At 37.0% G+C, this 25,361-nt stretch overlaps 2 protein-coding genes across 2 annotated transcripts in view; both read right to left on the reverse strand.

Moving 5' to 3' along the window:
* The window catches only part of kcnb1 (potassium voltage-gated channel, Shab-related subfamily, member 1), a 29,986-nt gene extending 10,643 nt beyond the window's left edge, over positions 1–19,343 (reverse strand). The window contains exons 1-2 of the mRNA XM_016519080.1: positions 19,101–19,343; positions 16,477–17,133 (exon numbers count right to left, since the gene is read on the reverse strand). Coding sequence (XP_016374566.1) covers positions 16,477–17,052 — 576 coding nt within the window. The 5' untranslated portion in view covers positions 17,053–17,133; positions 19,101–19,343. The remainder of the gene's footprint in view (positions 1–16,476; positions 17,134–19,100) is intronic.
* A 1,847-nt stretch (positions 19,344–21,190) lies between these two features.
* LOC107713538 (prostacyclin synthase-like) overlaps positions 21,191–25,361 on the reverse strand; it is a 9,683-nt gene continuing 5,512 nt past the window's right edge. Inside the window, exons 7-10 of the mRNA XM_016519081.1 lie at positions 24,940–25,078; positions 24,584–24,765; positions 22,073–22,224; positions 21,191–21,431 (exon numbers count right to left, since the gene is read on the reverse strand). Coding sequence (XP_016374567.1) covers positions 21,287–21,431; positions 22,073–22,224; positions 24,584–24,765; positions 24,940–25,078 — 618 coding nt within the window. The 3' untranslated portion in view covers positions 21,191–21,286. The remainder of the gene's footprint in view (positions 21,432–22,072; positions 22,225–24,583; positions 24,766–24,939; positions 25,079–25,361) is intronic.

The following is a 25,361-nucleotide window of genomic DNA, read 5'->3' on the forward strand; positions in this document are numbered from 1 at the left end:
TGGAATTTATTCGGTAAATGTGTTTCCATCGTAGTTATACGCATTTTTTCTTATCGGATAAAAAGTTTATCCTACTCAGTTGTGCGCGTAAGTTTTTTTTATGCGCATTTTTAGAATTTATGCGCATCTTGGTGTTTCCATCCAGTGTTTTTTTATGCGATAATCCAAAATGCGCATAAAAATAGGTGGATGGAAACATAGCTATTCACACAGAAATACGCAGAACATGCAGGATTCGTAAATAGTATTTTATGGCTTAATATTCACAGACACTAGTCCATATCGCGTTTTGATTTAAGTGTACTGATCTACTTTTGATTTATTCATCCAAAATTTGGCAAATTCCGTGACATTCCGCGTTATACAGTAAATTCCATTTTTATGGCTGGATTCTGCGATTCCGTTGCGTTTTCCGCATTGCAGAGATCATAGGGCCCTATGGTTGCTTTGAAAAGTAATAGCACACCTCTCCTCGGTTAGCTGCATTATTTTAAGTATCAGATAGATATTTTGAAGAACCAAACTAACCAAACCGTTTCAGTTCCCATTGACATTGGTCTGGCTGGCAAGATGATTCAGAATATCTTCTTTTGTGTTCCACAGAAAGGTTTGAAAGGTGAGTAAATGATGACAGAATTGACATATTCCCTTTAACAGTTAGGTCCCTGACCTAACCATTTTGCCCATTATATCTCATCTCTTATTTGCATGAAATTCAAGAAAATCAAATGATGAGAAATCAGACACATATCTGTCACAAACATGCATTTACCCATCGGTGACACTTAATTGTCACTCTGAGACACACCCGACCACACAAACTAGTTCATACATTTCACATAAGACGTTGACACAAAGAATCAAACACAAACCCAAAAAACAGCGGTACACAAAGTAAACACACGCACAGGCACATATACACACACCGCTGCTTATCCTGGCAGAGACAGCTGTGCGTTCAAGCGTCGCACAAGACACAGTTGCTATGGTGACAATGACGACACGCTTTTTAGCATTGCAGGGATGGGAGAGAGAAAAGAATGCATGTGTGTGTGTGTGTGCGTGTGTGTCAGTGGAAAAGCAGACAGTGGCGAAGGCATGTACAAAAACAAAAATGCAACAAGCTAAAGATGAAAAGTGCAGGTGTGGAGAGCAGCAACGCATCCTAATTAAAAAAGACTAAACCCTTGACAATATGTGCAGTTGGCACGTACCCACCGAAAAGTCAGCTAGCAGCACAACAAATCATGTAATTTGACTCTTGACCTGAATGTTTAAAGTTTAAAGGCAGCGACACAGAGATAGTGTTCGGGATTACACTTAGGTCAAGGGAAAAGGTAATTAACAGAGGCGTACCGCAGCATTCACATTATTTTTTAATGCATCTCCGATTAGTCTCAGTTATTTTCCACATGGAACCTACATTAGTGGTTACACAAGCCTAGCTAAGGCTCATTTACAGGAAACTCTGATATTTGCTGACTTAGTATATAATTTACAGGATACTGAATGTAGTCACATTATTTCATAGCTTTAGCATTTAGTGCAATAAAATGTAAATCAATATAATATCTAGGTATTTATTATCAGACTATCAGCCAGTTCTTTTTAAAAAATATGTACAAAAAGAAAAACAAAATTGCCTGTATTGCAATTGCATGAAACATGCACTATCAGTTTAGTTTACATGTTAGAATTCAGAATTTGTCTTTGTCTTTTTATTTATTTATTTTTATTTTATGTTGTGTTCCTGGTTCCTCCTTTAAAGGATAATGGTTGGATCTTTTTGATATTATGTAATACTTTATGATTTATTTATTTTTTATTTTTTTTGGAAAGTTTAGTAGTAATATTTTCTATTACTATTTTCACGTGCACTTCTATTCCAAAGTTTTGGGTCAGTAAGTTATTTTTTATGTTTTTATACATTTTTGTGGAAACTATGATACATTTTTCTGAGATAATTTGCTGAATACAAAATTCAAAAGTACAGCTTTTATTTTATTTTGTAACCATGTAAAGTAACCACTAAGTATTTACTGTCACTTTTGATTAATGTAATGCATCTTTTTGAATAAGAGCATTAATAAAAATAAAAATAAATCTTACTGACCATAACATTTTGAACTGTGGCACTCAATCTTGAGAAAGGCATGTACAATGTCCAGCAGTTGTAAAATATGAAGACCTTCTTTCATAAGCAAGACTTAGAGGGTCATTCTCTCTTGCTCGCTGTTGCATCTGCCTTAGAATCACATACTGGTTTTGATAAACCTTTCTCATCCTTGAGTGCCATTTATTTTGTACCCCTGACCTTTGCTTCCCTGTCACATCCATTCCAGCGGCAATCCAATCTCTGACACCCAGAGAAGGGTCTGCACTAAAGATGCCCGCCGTGCTTCAGTAGGCCTTGTGTAGTGTGTTTTACGGTCGTTTCTATTGATTGCACTGACTATAACGTAGCACGGTGAGAGCTACCTGTCACTATAAACATGACAAGCCAAGTGGCAGGGACAGAATAATATGACAACATGGGAAACTGTTGAACCCCACTCCCTTTCTATTTGCCATTCCTCTGATTTATTAGCCTGCTGCAATTGATGGATTTTCTTAAAGGGGTCATAGGATGCTACATGCACTTTTACAAGTTGTTTGAACTGAAATGTGTGTTGGCAGTGTGTGTACACATCCACCCTATAATGATAAAAATCCACCCAGTGTTTTTAAAAAAAAATCTGGTTAAATGTTTTCCCCTTTCTCAAATCGAGCCTCATATCAACTTGTGGAAAATGGGCATCCTATGACCCCTTTAAACAGTAGACACTAAAGAGTTCATAATATATTCCAATTAGGAAAATCAATGAATCATAAATAATATTGGATGTATTATTGTGCCAGATGAGTAAACCACTAAATATACTTTACAAAAAAGGACTTAAGAATCAAAATCTTGTTTATTTCCATATCCATAAAGTTTGGGGAATGATTAAATGTGTATATTTTTATATTGCATTATTATTAATATGTTAAATAATTAATTGCATGGTAAATGTACAGTCCTAATCTAATTTGTTTCTCCAATTATGAGACTAAATGGAGACTTTTTTTAAGTATATAATTGATCTCAGTAATGTACAGTATATGTGCTCAGAATAGCTAAGATACCAAATTCTTCATTCAAAAGACACATATTTCAATACAAACTCATTTTCTCATTGGATTCTTTCAAGAGCAAATTACCCCCCACACACGTACACCATCCTCTGTTTATCACACACTCGCAGTCTGTCCCTGTTTCAGTCAAGCTCATGTCTCGATGGAGTATTAGTGGCCTGGGAAAGACTTCAATAGAATGAGACACCATGTTCCTCTGCGATACGCTGACTGAAACCATCTTTGATTATCTCTACCTAGATTAGCCTTCTCTTGTATGCCGGAACTTTCTCGACGTTTCATAATCGCTTACATACAAGATGTGTCTGCTAATATACCCAGCTCACATTGAATAAAGAGCATTGAGCTATATCTTCTATACAGCTTTGTGAGCTGTGTAAGGCAGCATTACATGTATAATTTGCAGAAAAGGCAATAAAAGAATACATTGTCAGTAGAGGAATATGTTGATTGCAAATATATGTTCACTTTTTTACAAAAATAATATATTTATAATATTTATAAATGTATATTAGAAAATTATATTGAGGAATGTAAATATCATTATGAAAATATTATACAATCATTTATGTAAAATAATAAAATATTTTTAGTAGTACAGTTTTATCATATATTCATATATATTAATTTGTAAATATTTAAAATATATATCTATACAATTTATAAATATATTACATGAATAGATGTATAAAAATACAAATGTAATAATATAATTATTATTTTACACTAAGAACATGCTCAATATTCCGTACTACTGTTCTGCTGCTAAATATGCAAATATATACTATATATTGACCAGGCTAAACCAATACCATCGTAATACCTTTGGGTAGGATAATGAAGGCCAGTAAAGGGACTCAGAGATGTACTTAATGCATCACCATCACATAAACCTTGCATTTGAAAAGGTTAAGTAAGATGGCAAGAAAACAACATTTAACCTTACCAGAGAAAGCCTTTTAATTTTATTGTAGGTCTGCTATTACTTATTGCTCTTGACAGTAATATAGTTTTTTGAGGGCACAAAAAATTACTTATCAAATCATGTTAATTAAAAGCTGTGCGTCTGTATCGGATTTGCTGGTTCTGTTTATTTTCATAGGTGATTTACACATTATGAAAGAAGCTCTATTATGCATTATGCAAGTGCTCACATTTCTGGAGGTGGCAGATAGTTCTTGTAAGGCAATTAAAGGCGTATGCTGTAGGCGTTTTATTTAGAATACCACGCATAAATTGTCTCTTCTACCTGACAGATATCACTCGAATGAGTGTTTTGAGAAATCAGACCTGTCTTTGTGACTCTGTAAACAGTCAGGGTGGAGGCCTGTGTTTTTTTTTTTTAGCCAAAAATACAAAAACCCCCTCTGCCTGCCACTTTGAGCTTTTGGGGTCTCTGGAGCAAGGGTTTTAGGGAGTGTGGATGAAGTTAACCAGGCAAAATCTTTTACCTTATTTGAAAAATGTATAGAGTGCCACTGCCATGTGTTTGTTTGCAACGATTCAGCTGTCAGCAGTTTAATACATGCACTGGGAAGTGCAGCAGTGTTGCTGTGAAAAAGATATGTGTAAAGTTAGACTAGAGTGTCTAATGTTAGCTGATGCATCATGCGAACTAACAAACAAATGACTGACACAGTAGTCCATATGTTCACATTTGGTACTAACTCAACTTGCTACTCAGTGAGTTTCAATGAGAGGAAAAAAGCCAGCAGTATTGGAAACACTAGGTCTTACCAGGTTGTGTTGTCCTTGGCCATTGCAGATGCTAAAAAAGAAACCGTGAGCCCAGCCCAGTCGACAGAGATAGCACAGTATTGAGACAGTATAGTATTGACATATTGTCTCTAGGGACACTCAGTACAGGGCAACAAGGGCCGATTGTGAACATGAACCTCTTCTGCCGACTCAGTCTTTCTTAATTTGTTACGTGTTGGTTTAACAATGCTATATAGCACAGTGTCAATACCCTGTACATGTGTATGTTGTGAAAACCCCATAGTTCTTTCTTTCTTTTTTTGTATTGTAGTGATCACATGTATAACGATCAATACTTTATAGGAAAAAGTAATAGTAATGGCATATTTTTACAAAAATAAATAAGTGAAAAAGCCAGAATGTACTCTGTTATCTATTCGGTTTGAAACTCTTTGAATTTCAAAATTACTATGACCCAGTATATGAAATTCAGAAATCTGAATGAGTGCATGCTGTAGGGTGTATAGGAAGTATAGGATGTCGGATGAAAGTGTAGGATGAACTGCGGAAGAATTAATAGACATTGTATTGATCTAAGTCATCTTCCAGATGTAAGCACTTACAAGGTTAGTGACTATGTAGAAGGGGTCAGTGCCTATATGTATAATGTATTAATCATTAGGAGATGGGAACAGGTGCATTAATATGATTCATTACAGTACCTAAGGATCAAGACTGCAACGGGAAATGAATCATGAATAATCTACCAAGAAAATTATACACTTATATTTTCCCAAAATTCCATTAGCTCCTCTCAAGGATAACAAGCAAACACTCGAGAGAAAGGAACACGTGACGGTGGTATTTCATACACAATATGGTATTTCTGAGTCTGCTAAGCATGCTGGTCAAACTTGCAAGTTTCAATAAAGAAATCAATGTAAGCTTCATTATGTACTCACTGCACACTACATACTCTTACTTCAACACAGAGACACAAGCCATTGCCCTGGAAACCGATGGAGTTTGCCATGGCAACAGAGGCTCTGCTGCCAATTGTGTAGGTGAATGGGAATGCTGTGATTAGGGATAGATTAACACTTACTGTATGTAAACCTTTCGAGAGTTCAATAATGTATGGGAAAATGCATTGGTTTTAAATAGCTATTTTGCTACTTTTTCATATGGATCAAAGCGCCCACAGTGTATAGGGAAGTAGCTAGAAAGCTTTGATTGTGCTATCTAAAGTCATGCCTAATAAGGCTAGCAAACACATTATGATTGTAAAGAAGCAGAATTCACAGTTCTGCAATGCATAGGTCAAACTGCCAGGCTTAATGCCAGTGCCTTTAATTAAAGGAATATTTCATTTAAAAATCTAAATTTACAAACCTGTATGGCTTTTTTCTTCTGTGGAGAAATTCTAAAGTCTTTGTTCTTTTCCATGCAATAACAAAGAATGAATAAAACATCAGTATTCACTGATAATCTTCCTTTTCAAAAGTCAATGAGTCTGATTCATGATTCTGATTCATTTTGATAACCAGATCAACTGATCAACTGAAGACAGACATCACTATTTTGCTCATGAACTTTCATGGCAAGTAAATTTGTCTTTTTTTTTTTTTTAATTATTGCATGGCTTCCAAAGACTTGTGCATGAGTCATATGGACAATTTCAGGATATTTTAATGTGTTTTTAAAGTCCTTCTCCCTCAATATTTAATTGCATGGAAAAGACAGATAATCACATTCTTCAGAATTTCTCTAATTTTATTTCACAGACAAAAATAAGCTCAATCAGGTTTTGAATGACATGAGAGTGAGTATATGATGGCAAAAAAAAATCATTTTTGTATGAACTTTCTTTAACTGTAGCACGAACCTGTTCTTTAATGTCAAAGCCAGACACACTGCTCCAGAAAAGTCGCTTCTGTTCATGCCGAGACACTGACATGAGACTCTTGACTTGCGGCATGTTTTTGGTAGCTGTGCGCATGAGCGAAAAGAGTGAGACAGCGGCCTTCTGATTCATAACTATTTTGCACAGATAAGCTATTGGTGGATGATGGTACATTTCTCTAGAGCTCTGCAGTCACATCTCATTTCAACAACTTACATTGATGGGTCTGAAAAAATAATTACACTTCTCTATTCATTAGATTCCAAGACTGCCTAGCCTCCTAAATGCTACAAATCACCTCCTAATGAGGTTTAATTAAAGAATGATTAATTATATATGCAGAAATATGGGCTGTTATTAATAAGATGGGGCCCAAGCTTTAAAGAATGTCATCTACTTAAAAAAGAAAACATCACATTTTTACTCTCAATGCTCGGCAATGCATAAATCGAATTGGCACCAGTTTAATGTGTTATTCTTTAGGAGATCACGCCACATTATATCTTCCCCAGAAGTGTCCAGTTCAACAACGAAGGACACTTTACTGACCCACTTTCATAAATAAGGTGAATGAGATGCGACAGAAAGGCGATTAGGCCTGATTGCACAATAAAAAAGGTTAAGTAAGATGGCAAGAAAACAACATTTAAGCCTTTTAATTTTATTGTAGGTCTGCTATTACTTATTGCTCTTGACAGTAATATAGTTTTTTGAGGGCACAAAAAATTACTTATCAAATCATGTTAATTAAAAGCTGTGCGTCTGTATCGGATTTGCTGGTTCTGTTTATTTTCATAGGTGATTTACACATTATGAAAGAAGCTCTATTATGCATTATGCAAGTGCTCACATTTCTGGAGGTGGCAGATAGTTCTTGTAAGGCAATTAAAGGCGTATGCTGTAGGCGTTTTATTTAGAATACCACGCATAAATTGTCTCTTCTACCTGACAGATATCACTCGAATGAGTGTTTTGAGAAATCAGACCTGTCTTTGTGACTCTGTAAACAGTCAGGGTGGAGGCCTGTGTTTTTTTTTTTTAGCCAAAAATACAAAAACCCCCTCTGCCTGCCACTTTGAGCTTTTGGGGTCTCTGGAGCAAGGGTTTTAGGGAGTGTGGATGAAGTTAACCAGGCAAAATCTTTTACCTTATTTGAAAAATGTATAGAGTGCCACTGCCATGTGTTTGTTTGCAACGATTCAGCTGTCAGCAGTTTAATACATGCACTGGGAAGTGCAGCAGTGTTGCTGTGAAAAAGATATGTGTAAAGTTAGACTAGAGTGTCTAATGTTAGCTGATGCATCATGCGAACTAACAAACAAATGACTGACACAGTAGTCCATATGTTCACATTTGGTACTAACTCAACTTGCTACTCAGTGAGTTTCAATGAGAGGAAAAAAGCCAGCAGTATTGGAAACACTAGGTCTTACCAGGTTGTGTTGTCCTTGGCCATTGCAGATGCTAAAAAAGAAACCGTGAGCCCAGCCCAGTCGACAGAGATAGCACAGTATTGAGACAGTATAGTATTGACATATTGTCTCTAGGGACACTCAGTACAGGGCAACAAGGGCCGATTGTGAACATGAACCTCTTCTGCCGACTCAGTCTTTCTTAATTTGTTACGTGTTGGTTTAACAATGCTATATAGCACAGTGTCAATACCCTGTACATGTGTATGGGAGGCCTGTGTTTTTTTTTTTTTAGCCAAAAATACAAAAAACCCCTCTGCCTGCCACTTTGAGCTTTTGGGGTTGCTTGCATCAGCTGACATGTCTCTGGAGCAAGGGTTTTAGGGAGTGTGGATGAAGTTAGCCAGGTAAAATCTTTTACCTTATTTGAAAAATGTATAGAGTGCCACTGCCATGTGTTTGTTTGCAACGATTCAGCTGTCAGCAGTTTAATACATGCACTGGGAAGCGCAGCAGTGTTGCTGTGAAAAAGATATGTGTAAAGTTAGACTAGAGTGTCTAATGTTAGCTGATGCATCATGCGAACTAACAAACAAATGACTGACACAGTAGTCCATATGTTCACATTTGGTACTAACTCAACTTGCTACTCAGTGAGTTTCAATGAGAGGAAAAAAGCCAGCAGTATTGGAAACACTAGGTCTTACCAGGTTGTGTTGTCCTTGGCCATTGCAGATGCTAAAAAAGAAACCGTGAGCCCAGCCCAGTCGACAGAGATAGCACAGTATTGAGACAGTATAGTATTGACATATTGTCTCTAGGGACACTCAGTACAGGGCAACAAGGGCCGATTGTGAACATGAACCTCTTCTGCCGACTCAGTCTTTCTTAATTTGTTACGTGTTGGTTTAACAATGCTATATAGCACAGTGTCAATACCCTGTACATGTGTATGTTGTGAAAACCCCATAGTTCTTTCTTTCTTTTTTTGTATTGTAGTGATCACATGTATAACGATCAATACTTTATAGGAAAAAGTAATAGTAATGGCATATTTTTACAAAAATAAATAAGTGAAAAAGCCAGAATGTACTCTGTTATCTATTCGGTTTGAAACTCTTTGAATTTCAAAATTACTATGACCCAGTATATGAAATTCAGAAATCTGAATGAGTGCATGCTGTAGGGTGTATAGGAAGTATAGGATGTCGGATGAAAGTGTAGGATGAACTGCGGAAGAATTAATAGACATTGTATTGATCTAAGTCATCTTCCAGATGTAAGCACTTACAAGGTTAGTGACTATGTAGAAGGGGTCAGTGCCTATATGTATAATGTATTAATCATTAGGAGATGGGAACAGGTGCATTAATATGATTCATTACAGTACCTAAGGATCAAGACTGCAACGGGAAATGAATCATGAATAATCTACCAAGAAAATTATACACTTATATTTTCCCAAAATTCCATTAGCTCCTCTCAAGGATAACAAGCAAACACTCGAGAGAAAGGAACATGTGACGGTGGTATTTCATACACAATATGGTATTTCTGAGTCTGCTAAGCATGCTGGTCAAACTTGCAAGTTTCAATAAAGAAATCAATGTAAGCTTCATTATGTACTCACTGCACACTACATACTCTTACTTCAACACAGAGACACAAGCCATTGCCCTGGAAACCGATGGAGTTTGCCATGGCAACAGAGGCTCTGCTGCCAATTGTGTAGGTGAATGGGAATGCTGTGATTAGGGATAGATTAACACTTACTGTATGTAAACCTTTCGAGAGTTCAATAATGTATGGGAAAATGCATTGGTTTTAAATAGCTATTTTGCTACTTTTTCATATGGATCAAAGCGCCCACAGTGTATAGGGAAGTAGCTAGAAAGCTTTGATTGTGCTATCTAAAGTCATGCCTAATAAGGCTAGCAAACACATTATGATTGTAAAGAAGCAGAATTCACAGTTCTGCAATGCATAGGTCAAACTGCCAGGCTTAATGCCAGTGCCTTTAATTAAAGGAATATTTCATTTAAAAATCTAAATTTACAAACCTGTATGGCTTTTTTCTTCTGTGGAGAAATTCTAAAGTCTTTGTTCTTTTCCATGCAATAACAAAGAATGAATAAAACATCAGTATTCACTGATAATCTTCCTTTTCAAAAGTCAATGAGTCTGATTCATGATTCTGATTCATTTTGATAACCAGATCAACTGATCAACTGAAGACAGACATCACTATTTTGCTCATGAACTTTCATGGCAAGTAAATTTGTCTTTTTTTTTTTTTTAATTATTGCATGGCTTCCAAAGACTTGTGCATGAGTCATATGGACAATTTCAGGATATTTTAATGTGTTTTTAAAGTCCTTCTCCCTCAATATTTAATTGCATGGAAAAGACAGATAATCACATTCTTCAGAATTTCTCTAATTTTATTTCACAGACAAAAATAAGCTCAATCAGGTTTTGAATGACATGAGAGTGAGTATATGATGGCAAAAAAAAATCATTTTTGTATGAACTTTCTTTAACTGTAGCACGAACCTGTTCTTTAATGTCAAAGCCAGACACACTGCTCCAGAAAAGTCGCTTCTGTTCATGCCGAGACACTGACATGAGACTCTTGACTTGCGGCATGTTTTTGGTAGCTGTGCGCATGAGCGAAAAGAGTGAGACAGCGGCCTTCTGATTCATAACTATTTTGCACAGATAAGCTATTGGTGGATGATGGTACATTTCTCTAGAGCTCTGCAGTCACATCTCATTTCAACAACTTACATTGATGGGTCTGAAAAAATAATTACACTTCTCTATTCATTAGATTCCAAGACTGCCTAGCCTCCTAAATGCTACAAATCACCTCCTAATGAGGTTTAATTAAAGAATGATTAATTATATATGCAGAAATATGGGCTGTTATTAATAAGATGGGGCCCAAGCTTTAAAGAATGTCATCTACTTAAAAAAGAAAACATCACATTTTTACTCTCAATGCTCGGCAATGCATAAATCGAATTGGCACCAGTTTAATGTGTTATTCTTTAGGAGATCACGCCACATTATATCTTCCCCAGAAGTGTCCAGTTCAACAACGAAGGACACTTTACTGACCCACTTTCATAAATAAGGTGAATGAGATGCGACAGAAAGGCGATTAGGCCTGATTGCACAATAACAAGCCACATGGCTTCTAGCGTTTAGATACAAAGCTCACCAAGCATTAGATGATTCATATCACACTGTTATGATTCATGAGTGTGTGATTCACAAGAAAAAGTTCACATCGTAACTTCTGTGTCACAGGTAATTAGGCTATCGTAACCGCAGCAAACTACAGGTTAAGACCCGTGTACCACGATGGGCTTCGTGAAGCTGCTGCCGAGGGCTGAGCAAAAACTGCAGGACCCTTTCTAATAATACAAGAGTGTTCAAGTTACATGTCAAAATAATTAACTGTGGTAACAATAACAATGCATAATTACAGGCTGTTTTGCAAAACGATTTCATATTATGCACATGTTGTTCATAACTCTTACAACATGTAGACTCTAATGTAAAATGAGATGATGTACTGAGCTAATTTACACATGTGACAAATATATTTTATTTCTTTATTTCTTTGAATTGGCCACATTCTAAAAAACGATATAAATACTGTTCAGTTTCTTGCACAGACCGATCGTTTTGTGTCTTTTCACATCAATGTATCGTCACGAGCCGCAGGGTTTAATTTGGTTTTGTTTGTGTGTTTTTTTTTCTCCCAAAGCCGTGATTCCCATCCACTTACATTATATGACTGATAGACTGCAACGGTTTGAGTTCAAAATCTTCGTTTGTGTTCTACTGAAGAAACAAAGTCACCTACATCTTGGATGCCCTGGGGGTAAGCAGATAAACATAAAATTTTCATTTTTGGATGAACTATCCCTTTAAGGGATAGTCCACCCAAAAATAAATTCTGCCATTATTTACTCACCCTACGTTGTTCCAAACATATATGGATTCAAAATATCTTCTTTCATGTTCCACAGAAGCAAGAAATGTATACAGGTTTGCAAAGACAATGAAGGTGAGCAGGTAACTCTTTCTGGAACTTACGTAATTGCGCCAGTAGATGGCGACAAATTAGTGTTTTTATGAGTGAACTATTGACTCGTTGATTCAACCGATTCTTTCAAAAATGGTGATTCATTCAGTAACGAACCAGTACTGATGTATATCGATCGGTTTGCAATGGTTGTGCTTCGTCTTCATTTGGAACTATTTTCGTTGGACCAGCAAAGTTACTGGTAATATTGTGACTATGAGTTAACTTCCGTTGAAAAAAAAAAAAAGTGTTGCTTGTTGTTTAAAAAGTGTTCTCTAACTAGTGTCATATTTCATTTAATAAAGATAATTCTTAAAGATTATCTTAAAAATTAAAAATAATTTAATAAAGATAAATCTGAATTTGAAACTATATGTAATATTTACAATGTGTTGTTCTTCTTACCATTGATCACTTTCAGCAGTGTACAAATCGTGTTACATTGTACCTGCTATAGTTATATACCAGGATCTATTATTAAATAAACCACTTACACATTAACAATGAAGTGTATTAAATTAAACAAATTACTCATTTGCCATTATTTGACTACAGGATTAATGGACAGGGTGGAGCTTTAGAAATATTAGCAGCAATTTCAAATTCATTTCACCTCATCCAGTCCTATAAATTCATACAGTGAGATATGAATTTCACTTTTATCATCTGAACTGGCTAAACTGCACAGGAATTGATCCTAGCCTTGGTCATAAAAGCGGAGTCTTTCCGTAGTTTTCTATTTTTGGGTTAGCCATCCTGACATTAGACACCTTTACAGGCACTAGTCAGATATCCTCATAAATGTTGCATTGCTAGAATGGATGGCTTATTATCTGTATCTCTCATAAGAATGAATGTCCCTTGAATATAATAGTAATAAAATTGCAGTAGCATTAACTAGAACAGGAAAAAGGTTGTCTTTCTCACAATAAACAGGGTCACCTTCAGCCGTTTTTGACGTGCCATATGGTGTTTTAATTTTTTAATAAATCAAAGTCATGATAATAATCTCATGACATGATTATATTTGATCTAGATCTGTGAAAATGTCTCGTATCAACTATCAAGTATCACGGAAGGCTTTGCAAACCAGAAGCTATCTGCCATTATCTCAGTGCTGCAAGGGCTTCTGGAAGGACATTGGCTATAAATAACCACATCCAGTAAGTGATTACTTCCCTTTATACCAAATGGAGATAGTAAATAAGACTGGTGTTTTGTGACATCTCAGAGAATCAGGAAATGTCCATATCCTCAGGCACAGGCCTGGGTCACAACTGTGGGTCTTCAATATACATGATGGGCTAAATCATAAATGAGATTCTTTGAAAAGAACATTTGCTAATTATTCCGTCATGACCTGTTCGTGCTTATAGCCTGAACTCACAGCACCACCTTTAATTGGGATTCATCTTAGATGATTTGTCATTCCTTACATCGTGAAAGTATTCTAATACCAGCAGTCTGTCTGTCTCCTCCAGGTGCAATATTTAAAGCAATATACTGTATGCTGTTAGATTCTAAGATTTCGGTTAAAATCCTTATGATTTTAAAAGGGAAATATAATATATGTCAGATTTCACCGCATGGCCTTACTATAGAATAAGATTATGTCAGACTGCCATCATATCATACCATTATATCATATAATTTCATCTTTCATCTTTTTTTTTTTTTATTAACATTTTATGTTATCTACGCATATACTCAGATTTGAAGGCCTGTGCTTAAAATGCAGATTATAGATGCATAACCTAGATTTACAGTGTAGTTTGTCAATACCGGTTATAAATGGCACTGAATCAAGGTAGGGCCTATTACGTGATAAACTGCATGTACAGTTTAATTAAAAACAACACTTACTACCTCAGCATTCATGCCTCAACTGAAGCGTCAGAGCTTTGACCATGAGGCTTCAATACAAGGTCCTTAACTTAAAGCAAATGCCACCTTCTATCTTGTAAACACTATCAATTACTACACTACTAGTATCCACTAAATAGCATGGTAATTAGTGCTGGGCGGTATGACCAAAAATTTATATCACGGTATTTTTCTAAATTATACCAGTTTCACGGTACATGACGGTATTTTTTTTTCATGCATGACCGGGTGTTAACCATATTTTCTACTGATTGAGAGAGGAAATACTGCAGTATATTGACTTAGAATGCCCTATTTTACTGTCATGATCACCACAGTGCAACAGTGAAAAGGGACCCCTTTCAAACAGTGTCGCGTTCCGAACGTTGTTTAAGCGACATGTATTACGGTATTTTAAAAATTCATATCGTAACAAAAATAAACACCGGTATTGGTATGAACCGGTATACCGCCCAGCACTAATAGTAATGCAGGACTAGTGAATGCCAAAAAGTCTAGCTATGAAATATGACCAGGTGGTAATTTGCAATGATATGACGGCGGTCTGACATAATCTTATTGTGCGGTAGGGCCATGCAGCGAAATCTGATTAGAGACAGATGTAGACAGAGCCCGTTCTAGTGAGAATAGGGAGAGAAAGGAGGGGCTGAAAACAGAATGGGACACAAAGTCTCATGGAGGATAATTAATGTGACATTTCCCTGACATTTAACCAGAGGTGCAGTGAAGGAGCCTCAAGATAGAGGGAGGGAGAGATAGAAGAGGAAAAAGCCAAAAAGAAGCCTGACTCTTCGTTCGGTTCTTATTTGAATACAAGTAGGATATGCACGTGTACCAAAACAATGGTCCACTTCGGTCACTCAAACACCCTCTAACAATAACTTTGTCCTTTAGTGACTTATAGTCCTTCCTTTTAAAGTGATAGAGTCATCTCTCTGTTGCCTGGTAACAGGAAGGACAGTCTTACACCGAAATGTCCCTCCCAATCCCATGTGACTATATATCAGCACAGCACAGGTACACAATTATGGAATTAGAGCAAGTAAAATAGACAGCCACAGGAGAGGGAAAACAGAAGTTTGCAGATAGGCATTGCATCTCTAACAATACCGTTCTACCAAGATTCTGTTCCTATTGATCTGAGACCAAAGATATCAAGCGAAAACCATTTTAGACACACATAAGTGTCAGACCTGCACCTGTGATCAATGAACGTTTACATGGAAATACTACATTTGAAATTATGTGAGAAGCACGAGAGTGCCACTCTGTTGTGATTGATTACACGACTGCCGCAATTTGGTTAGAGTCCAGAGGCTTGAACTGCACGTTTTACATTGCCCTTTTAAGCTAATTGAGTGTTGATATATGCTTATCTGGAGGTTGCGGGTTTTTTTCTTGGCTGATGAAGATGTTTGACACACAATGTTGAATGCTGGATGGCTATTGTTTATGATACATGTGTGATTACACTGCTCTGCATCATATTCACTGTATTAAATCCAATAATTTTATTACTCATTTTGGGGTGCTGATTTAAAAAATAGTGCCTTTTTGTTTTAGCACGTCACACTTTCTTACAAAATATGTGCATTTCGTAGCATTTTTGCTTTCAACAACCTTTTGTAAGATGAAGAAGTCGTATTATCTCTTAATCAGCAGAACTACTGCCACAAAGGCATGATTCCTGTTTCTCAGAGCCAGGTTAGCTACATCTATTTGTTCCATTCTCAGCCGATTTTGACATGAATGATTCTGAAAACATTTATGCCTAATCTTGATTTTAATGTTAGAATTATGGCTAATGACTGTTACCCAGATGTTTTTGGTTACATCTGTGGGTGTTTTACTACTTCTAAATAGTGAGTGAACTTGAGTTTCTGGAAAATTCTTTGACATTTAAAGAAGTATTTTAACTTTTTTTTTCATTCGTTTGCAGATTGTAATTTAAATGACACCTTCTTAATACTATTATTGTCATTAAAAAACTTTTGACATTGGACTGTATTTATTTTGCTAAGTGCATTAAAGCTGATATATCATTCTTATTTTGTGAAAAATATACGGTTTTATGAAATTTTAACTCAGCATCATCAAATTAAGTGATATTAGTCCTTTTTTGCAAATCAGCAGACTTGTTTTCAAGATGCAGGGCTGTGCAATTTATAATAAATTAAGAAGGAGTCTCCTTTTCTCTCTGAACTAATAATATTGTGGAAGTTGGTCTTCTGTAAACTTGTGTTTATGTCTAAATCTCGGCCTATTTATCAGTCCGATAAGATGCTGTCAGTGTATGTAGTGATGTATACCTTGGCTGCTACAGACGAGCCTGGTTTCTCTAGTAGGTCCCACAGTTTCTTCCTTTTCTCTGAACAACACGTATTATCGAATTCTTCGCCCTCCTGGACGTTCAGAGTATCAGCTTCCCGTTTGAGCTCCTCGTTCATCTGCTCTTTCTTTTGATGGTACCGCGCCTGGCAACACGACTCCAGGTAGATCTCATCCACCCCCCAGTAGTCCAGCTCCTGGCTGAAGGACAGGGCGCACATTTCCTCCATCATGTGCAACTTCCCAGTGCGGTAGAAGTTCAGAATAGACGTGAACGCCCCGGGGTGCCGGTCAAAAAAGTACTCGTTGTCCTCTAGGTTGTAGTCGTCGCATATGTCCACGAGTGATTCGTGGGTTTTGCAGTCTCGTAACTTGCCCAGTCGCGTGCGCGGCAGTCGGTCCAGGGTTCTCCACAGGACCTCGTGCGGCAGACCCCCTACGTTCAGTTTGACACGCCGGTAGCACGACATACTCCGGATTATATCCACAGGCTCCGGGGGCAGAGAGGCTGTCGAGCGAGAGCCAACTTTACTCATTCCTGCGGAGGGTTTATCCATTTTGTTTTTTTGTGCAGACTACCCTATGAATTTGGCGGTGTTACCAGTGGTTCTCCGAGCTGTTTCATTTTATTTGAGCTGCTGAAGAGGAAAGGAGAAACAAGAAATGAGCTGCATGTTTTATGATGTTTGTTAAGTGCTCTGCTAAGTTTTATCCCTGCAAAACAAATCAATTCTTACTTACTACACTCTAAAAAATGCTGGGTTAAATATAACCCAGCGCTGGGTTAAAAAGGGTCAAACCCAGCTATTGGGTTGTTTTGAGCCAGCGGTTGGGTTGTTTTGAACACAACCGCTGGGTCAAAATAACCCAATAGCTGGGTTTGACCCTTTTTAACCCAGCGCTGGGTTATATTTAACCCAGCATTTTTTAGAGTGTAGCAGAAGCATATTTTATAAAAAAGTATGTCATCACTCAAAGGCATTTGATATTTTTAACGGTTCAGTTGAAAAAAAAGGTGATTTGCATGACTTTGCAATGATAATTTGTGATTTGCATGATAATTCTGATGACTTTACGCCGTACTAAACATCGAATCTACAGCGCGGCCAGCGTTGTTCGGTTCCCAAACGAAAGACTCTTACGAGCCGGTTCTTTTTAGTGAATCAAAAACATGTAGAACCCACTGATCATCAGTGGTAGAACCACAATTGTAATCGGATCCCCGAACTAATGACTTCCATGAGCCGGTTCTTTTCAGCGAATCATATTAAAAAGCAAGACTAAAATAGTTCGAATCCTAAACGAATGACTCTATAGCTGGTTCTTTTCAGTGATTCAGTAACGTAGCGCAACCAATGTAGTCTGAGCCGGTCGGATCTTTTTAGTGAATCCAAAACAAACAGCCCGTTACATACTTTTTAAAAGAACTGAAATTTGAAATAAATGTGTTATATTTGTCCTGTTGGCATCTGAAATGATCTCATTAGGCCTATTTGACTACAGACTGTTAAGGGCAGTAAATGCAATTATATATTTTAAATAATAGGCTACTAAATAAACCGGAAGTACTAAATGAAACGTTAAGGAAACCGAATCGTTTAGAAGAATCACAAATAATTCAATTCCTTACAAATCCCTAAACCGGAGAAGTCACTGTCCACTAGCGTGGTGCTGAATCGCCTGCTGCTGTCCTGACGGGCATTTTTTAAACGCCCGTCAGTCTCTATAAACTCCTAAAAGATAACAAAAACATTTGAATCCAAATATTTTGGAACGCACGCAATACACCTGTAATCCACTAAAAGGAACTCTAATCACCAACATTCAGTATGCTACCTCTACCGTTTGAGAACTCCCAATATCCCTGTTGTTGTACAGTAGATTAAAAAACTCCATCAACTATTCAGTAAAAGACTAAAAGGTTATATTGCATTTCCATACCTTGCAACTAAAGAGTTAAGTGTAACGTCGGCTGGATCCCGACCGTACAGCTGCAGCAACAACAACGGGCAAAATCAGGAGGAAAACATGACATGATATAGACATTTTGGTTTAGCCACTGCGAAGCTAATTAAAATGGATTTTTATGAGCATCGCACGTCTTTTCTTGGATAAACTGTTATTAATTGCATCAGGCGGTCATCGCTGACATCAATGTATCAATGCAGCTGCGCTTATGATGTGATTTCATTGATCATCTTGTACACTTGAAGGAAAAAGTGACGATAAATACGCAAAGCGGAGAATAGAATACAGGACATATTCAAAACATGAAAGTGCTATTATAAAGACATTAAATATAATTTAAACGCTGTAGGAGTGGCATCCACCAGTATTGATCCTGCATGGAAAAAAATGCATCTTCAGACGTATTAACGCCACAAAACAGCATTACAACCTCAAGGCAACTGTAGTTATTTGTATGGCATGTGTAAATGCTATTAAATATTATTTAGAAAAAGCTTATAGCTTATCTGCACACCATGCCACACTTTTCCTATTAGGTTTCCGGCATACATTTCCAATACGATCAATAATTCCTAAGCATACGGTAAAATATTTTTAAAGAACTAGTTAGACTAATGAATCTACAAAAAACGCCCACCTTAACTTGTGAAGACTCATTGCTGACAGCGGTGTGAAATTAAGCATTTAAATAAGGGAAAACGCAGGAACGTCACCGTTTAAATAAAGCCAGTAGACAGCAGCTCGTTCTTCTTCTCCAGACATACACATAGCGCCCCGTTTTTTGTTTAAGGAAAAAGATCAACAAGTCTTGGGGTGAATCCACACTGTTTTCGTTCACTGATGTCTAACGTCTCTTGCGTGAAGGCGACAGCTGCTTTCCTTGCAGATGGCTGGCTCTCCGTAGTCTCACCGCCCAATGGCAGAGAGACGGCGCGTTTAACCCTTGCCACCCAGCACCAAGAGGCTCTTGGAGCAGCTCCTTCTGTGTCGTTACGAGTAACCTGTGTAACAATGGCGCCTGAAGAGCGGGCAATACGGAAATAGCCCCTTGTTTCATATGCGTTAGGAAACGCATCCGCTTTTTGGAGCAGTGCTCAAAGCAACCCCTGAATCAGTTCAGCCATAGCTGCAGCTCCTTGAATATATGAGTTTCATTTCATATTTTACCATGGTGAAGCACAGCAGCTGTACTGAGATGCTCACACTTTGGTCTCCACTCTCCAGTCATCACATTTCAGAGCCCTTATATTGAATTTCAGCAAATAGAGTAGATTGTCTATCCTAATTATTTTAAGGGTAAATTTGAACCTTTCTGATCTGTTGAGACTGACTTTTCTGTCTTTTAAATTATAGTCATGCGGTGTAGAAACAGCTGCAATAGTGACCAGGCATAATTTGTTACCACATGCATTTACACAACACACACATGCCTTTTGTGTGTGTGTGTACCTGTTTTTCTATTCTGGTGGGGACTTAAACCTGAATACACACAGACTCATGGGGACTTGTGTCACGGTGGGGACCTAAATTGAGGTCCCCACGGGTAAACAAGCTAATAAATCACACAGAATGAAGTTTTTTGAAAATCTAAAAATGCAGAAAGTTTCCTGTAAGGGGTAGGTTTAGGTGTAGGGCAATAGAATATACGGTCTGTACAGTAGAAAAACCATTACGCCTATGGAGAGTCCCCACAAGGATAGCAAGGATAGTGTGTGTGTGTGTGTCTCAGAATAAATGCAACCCCTTCTAGGGATTCTCCGTAGAAATCTTAAATCTGAAAAAAAATAAAAATAATAATAATTAAAATAAAAAATGTATTAATTAAAAAATGAAATAAAATGTAAATTATATATATAATACATTTTAGAATAAATTATGTGTGTATATATATATATATATATTTTATATATGTTATTTTAGAATTATATCAAATTTGATATTTTTTATTGCAGATAATGGATCGACTTCTCAATTTCTCAGGAAACAGGTGTTTAGGAAAGTGATGTGGTGGTGCTTGTTGCATTTTAGTGTTTTGGAGAAAAAAAAAATCTAAAGTGCCTTGTGGGGAAGTCGTGGCCTAATGGTTAGAGAGTCGGACCCAAAAGTTGCGGGTTCGAGTCTCGTACCGGCAGGGATTGTAGGTGGGGGGAGTGAATGTACAGCGCTCTCTCCCACCTTCAATACCACGACTGGGGTGCCCTTGAGCAAGGCACCGAACCCCCCACTGCTCCCCGGGCGCCGCAGCAAAAAAATGGCTGCCCACTGCTCCGGGTGTGTGTTCACGGTGTGTGTGTGTGTGTTCACTGCTGTGTGTGTGCACTTTGGATGGGATAAATGCAGAGCACTAATTCCGAGTATGGGTCACCATACTTGGCCACATGTCACGTCACTTTTCACTTTTTTTTACCCTGGGGTAACCTATGTGACTTTGACCTAGTCAAAACACTAAAGACAGATCGAAGCTTTAACTTTGTTGTATAACAAAGCAGGCATGCATGTTTCCAAAATGCGTTATCTACTATAGTAGCACTTTTACTTTTGTTTCACATCATTTTGGCCCTGACAAACAAAAATACTGAAGAAAAAATACAATAAACCAAGTGTGTTTGATCGTGCATTTTTCATGGGATTTAAAACATGTTGAATTGCATTAGAATTAGGACGTATTTTGAGGCCTTGGATGCAGAAAAGTAAGGATGATAAAACCAAATGACATCAGAGTTTAAAAAAATACAATATTTATTATTGCAATAAGTATTCAGACACTGGTAAAAAAAAAAAAAGGCTATTGTTATCTGTACAGTTTTAATTCGATTTGGCATATTAAGATCTTATTCTGTAGCGTATCTCTAGATCGCCAGCTGGTTGGAGAATGCCAAAGCCATATCGGGTGGGGTCTACCAATGGCAGCTTTGCATTCTTGTCACACAGTTCTAGATCAAATCGAGTCAAGATCGTGAACACAAGCCTAAAGGGATTGGAAAAAGAAGAATTCCAAACGTCATTATAGTTGCTAAGAGACACAAGCATAATATTTGTTGAATCAAATCAATTTAAAGCATAGCACAAGGACTAAAGGTGCAGTCACATTAGTGACATTTTGGCAATAATTTCACAGACAAGAAGATTCTTTGATTCTTTAGACATGAATGAAAATGAGGCTGTGAGGGAAGAACAAGTGCGTTCGATGGACTGTACTTTTGTTTAACATGCCAATTGTTCAGCTGACGAAACATCTTTTTGGAAAAAACTTTCAGTAGACAAAAACTCCATACAACAGTTTTGAAAATGATCTAGGACTTTTATACAGTGCATGCCATTGTAAAGACTGCAAGTTTATCCCTCGTTTTCATCCGTGTTACATTCAATATGGCATCTAACCTTGATTAAGTTCTACAGTCAATGGGGTAGAAATGTATGAAGCACTGCTCACACAAAAGACACTTTTAAACTAAGAAGCAGCGAATCTAAATGAACAACATGAACCTGAGCTTAATCTGTGTGGAAAACTTTTTTCACTTTCACATGAAACTTCCAATAACTGAATTGATTGGATTTTGCAATGGTAAATGTGACTGCACCTTATATGGTTAATGCAATTATACTCACTCTTTAATCGCACTAACTGCAAATTGGCGTCCTGGACACAGGTTGTCTTTGGTCCCCCAGGGCACAGAGGGATACTTCACCCTCAACCCTTCCTTAAAGAAGTCCTTCTTCTCTGTCCCATCTGCATTAAGGAAGCGGTCAAACTGGAACATCTGTAACATGAGGAGAAAACAAGCAGAATTAGCATTTTTATTATTGTGTCTTCGGGCATTATATTAATATTTGTAACATCAAATTGTCTTGATGAAAATAGAGTAAAGCAAGAAACTGCACTCTTGTGATATGTTTGTGAGACGCGTCCAATGTTTGCTTGCAAGAACAACAACTTGCTGTGCTGTTAATCAATTTACTATTAATCAGTGGGCTTGACATGGAAGCTTGGATCAGATCTTTAGTTCACAGTGCCAATACACAACACTACGGTATGCAACGTCAGCATTTTGGCCTACAAAGCACTGTGTATAGTGCGATCATCTGTTTCTCACAGATAGTATGAGCAGCAGCAGTGCCTATAAACTGTGACCCCCTTCCCCCTATTTGTCTTTTTGCCAATGATAGCACTTGAATAGCTAATCCCAGATATCTCACTAGATTAGCCGTTGGACTTGTGCAGAATGTAATCCAAGCTTGATCATAATGGTGGACGTCAATAAAGTTCAAGCTAAAAAGGTTTAGGCCATCTATAAGTGATGTGTGTTAATAGAGCAATGTACTAAGCAATGCATTATCTGCAAAAAAAAAAAGAAAAGAAAAGAAATGTAGCATTGCATAGCTACGGTGACGCATTGCTGCCACACACATATTATTTTTTCCACTCAATTATGTCGTAATAACGAGATGTTATGTCGTTTTAACGACATCTTTTCTCGTTAAAACGACATCTTTTTTCTCGTAATAACAACATATTATGTCATAAAAATGACGTTTTCCCGTTATTATAGATAGACTATATTTATGTGAGCGAGCTAAGCGACTGTCCGCGCTGCTGTCGCCACAGTATGACATAAACGAGGATCTGCACGCTGCTGAAATGATTGAAATACACTGTTTTAAATGTATTTTAATGTAATGGTTTTAATTGTAGCGGCATGTTTATTAGGATTAATCTCCAATCTGTCTACAATATAGTGCTATCCAATAACTGCACTCAGACCCACAAGAGGTACTGTACAGACTTTCCCGTCTGAGCTCATCTGTATTCCCATAAGAAGAACGCGATGCAATGCGCGGCTTGATTCAGCTAAAGAGATCCTTTAATAATATATAATCACTAATACATAATTAATATATAATCAGACTAAAGTATCAAAGCTGCCCATGCAGGTGAAACAAATTTTAAAGCATAAGCTCATTTGTTTACCCATGAACAAAAATAGGCCTACGAAAAATCTCTTAATTTTCGTTTGCTCGTTTTCAAACAGAACGAAATAATAATAATAATAATAATTATTATTATTATTACATTAAAATACATTTAAAACAGTGTATTTCAATAATTTCAGCAGCGTGCAGATCCTCGTTTATGTCAGACTGTGGCGACAGCAGCGCGGACAGTCACTTAGCTCGCTCACATAATGTACCATATAGCCATATATAATCTATAATAACGGGAAAACGTCGTTTTTATGACATAATATGTCGTTATTACGAGAAAAAATATGTAGTTTTAACGAGAAAAGATGTCGTTTTAACGAGAAAACATCTCGTTATTACGAGAAAAGATGTCGTTTTAACGAGAAAAGATGTTGTTTTAACGAGAAAAGATGCCGTTAAAACGACATAACATCTCGTTATTACGACATAATTGAGTGGGAAAAAATATGTGTGGCAGCAATGCGTCACCGTACATAGCAACACTAATCCTTTTTTTTATTTTTGGTTTGCTTGTGATTATTTTTTTTAATATTTTGTAATTATTTTAGTTTAAATTTGAAGTATTTTTCTTTCAACTTTTCATGTTAAAATTGATATATGTATAATTTTAATTTTAAAAAATTTAAAAATTATATCGCAAAAACTGAAAACTACGTGGTTGCTAAAGTGTAAAAAGTTAATTATATTTTTTATAATTAAAACAAATTTTTTTTAATTCTCTGATTGCTAAGGTGTTACATTTAATTTAATTTAAATATATTGTCTATCATTTTATATATATAAAAAAAAATCCCCATTTTCTTGCCCATGGAAAAGTCACGATGCCAGAGAGTTGCTATGTGGTTGCTAGGGTGTTCTTGGCAAGAACTAACCTCCAAGTCTTTATTATATTCTAGATGTTGCTTGGTACCTTTAATGTAAGTCTACAGAATATTTTTGGGCCGTTATATAACGCAGTGTAAGTGCTCGAGTCTATTTTAATTGCACCTCTTTTTGACAAAGTGAAAATCAATACATATTTCAAATTTATCTAAAATCTGCCCAGATTCTTCAAGTAATGAAATGATTTCTCTCCCAAGTGAATCTCATCTCTCCGCTTGGTTGAGTTTAGGATGGAAGTGGAATCTGAAAGTGCACCTCTGGCTGTTGGTGGATCTGTGGGTCCATCTGAGGGCTGATGAAGGGGAAAACGCACAGCCGATCGCCCCGTCGGAGCTGGTATTCTTGCCCATTGCTTAAACAAATCTTCTTATCTTGCTTCACTTCTCTAGTGATGAGAGCAGCTGCAGTTAGACGCAGCGTCTCACTAAGAACGCTATCTGTAAAAACAGATTTCAGAAATTTTGTTTTAATTTCAGTGAAATTTGTTGGAATTGGTTTTGTAATTGCCATTTTAAATATGTTGGAAAAAATTGCACAAATATGTGCATATACATAAGACTTTTTAATATATATTACATAATGACATAAATCACTTCTCTTATGTGACCTACCAAACACTGGAGTGTTTTTCTGTTTCTCTTCTGGACGGAGGTGCTTCCCACCTTGGATTTCCTCTGTCACAGCCCTTAGAGCTTCAGGGTGGGTGAGTAAGTAGCCCAGTACCCAGAATGCAGTGGGGCCTGCGTTTCCCTGAGGACAGAAACATTCCTTAAATTACCGTCAAACAAACCACTAAAAAGGCTGACACTTATACTCTTTAAATCTTTACTCTTTATCTGTTTACTGTGTGGAGACGTGCTGATATCGCGTTTGGTCTCGTTCTGTATCGTGTATCTTGTCAGTGTCTGCGCTTGCTTGGCCATTTGTTGCGGAGAAAATAAGGAAAGTGTGTTCAAGCGCCAGCAGAAAACAGTGTAAAGAAATAGTCTTTGAGAGAAGCAGTCTTTATCAGCGGAAGTTAAAAGCAGCTCGT

Source organism: Sinocyclocheilus rhinocerous, unplaced genomic scaffold (assembly GCF_001515625.1).
Source record: "Sinocyclocheilus rhinocerous isolate Xijiao unplaced genomic scaffold, SAMN03320098_v1.1 scaffold57, whole genome shotgun sequence".
Taxonomy (NCBI): domain Eukaryota; kingdom Metazoa; phylum Chordata; class Actinopteri; order Cypriniformes; family Cyprinidae; genus Sinocyclocheilus; species Sinocyclocheilus rhinocerous.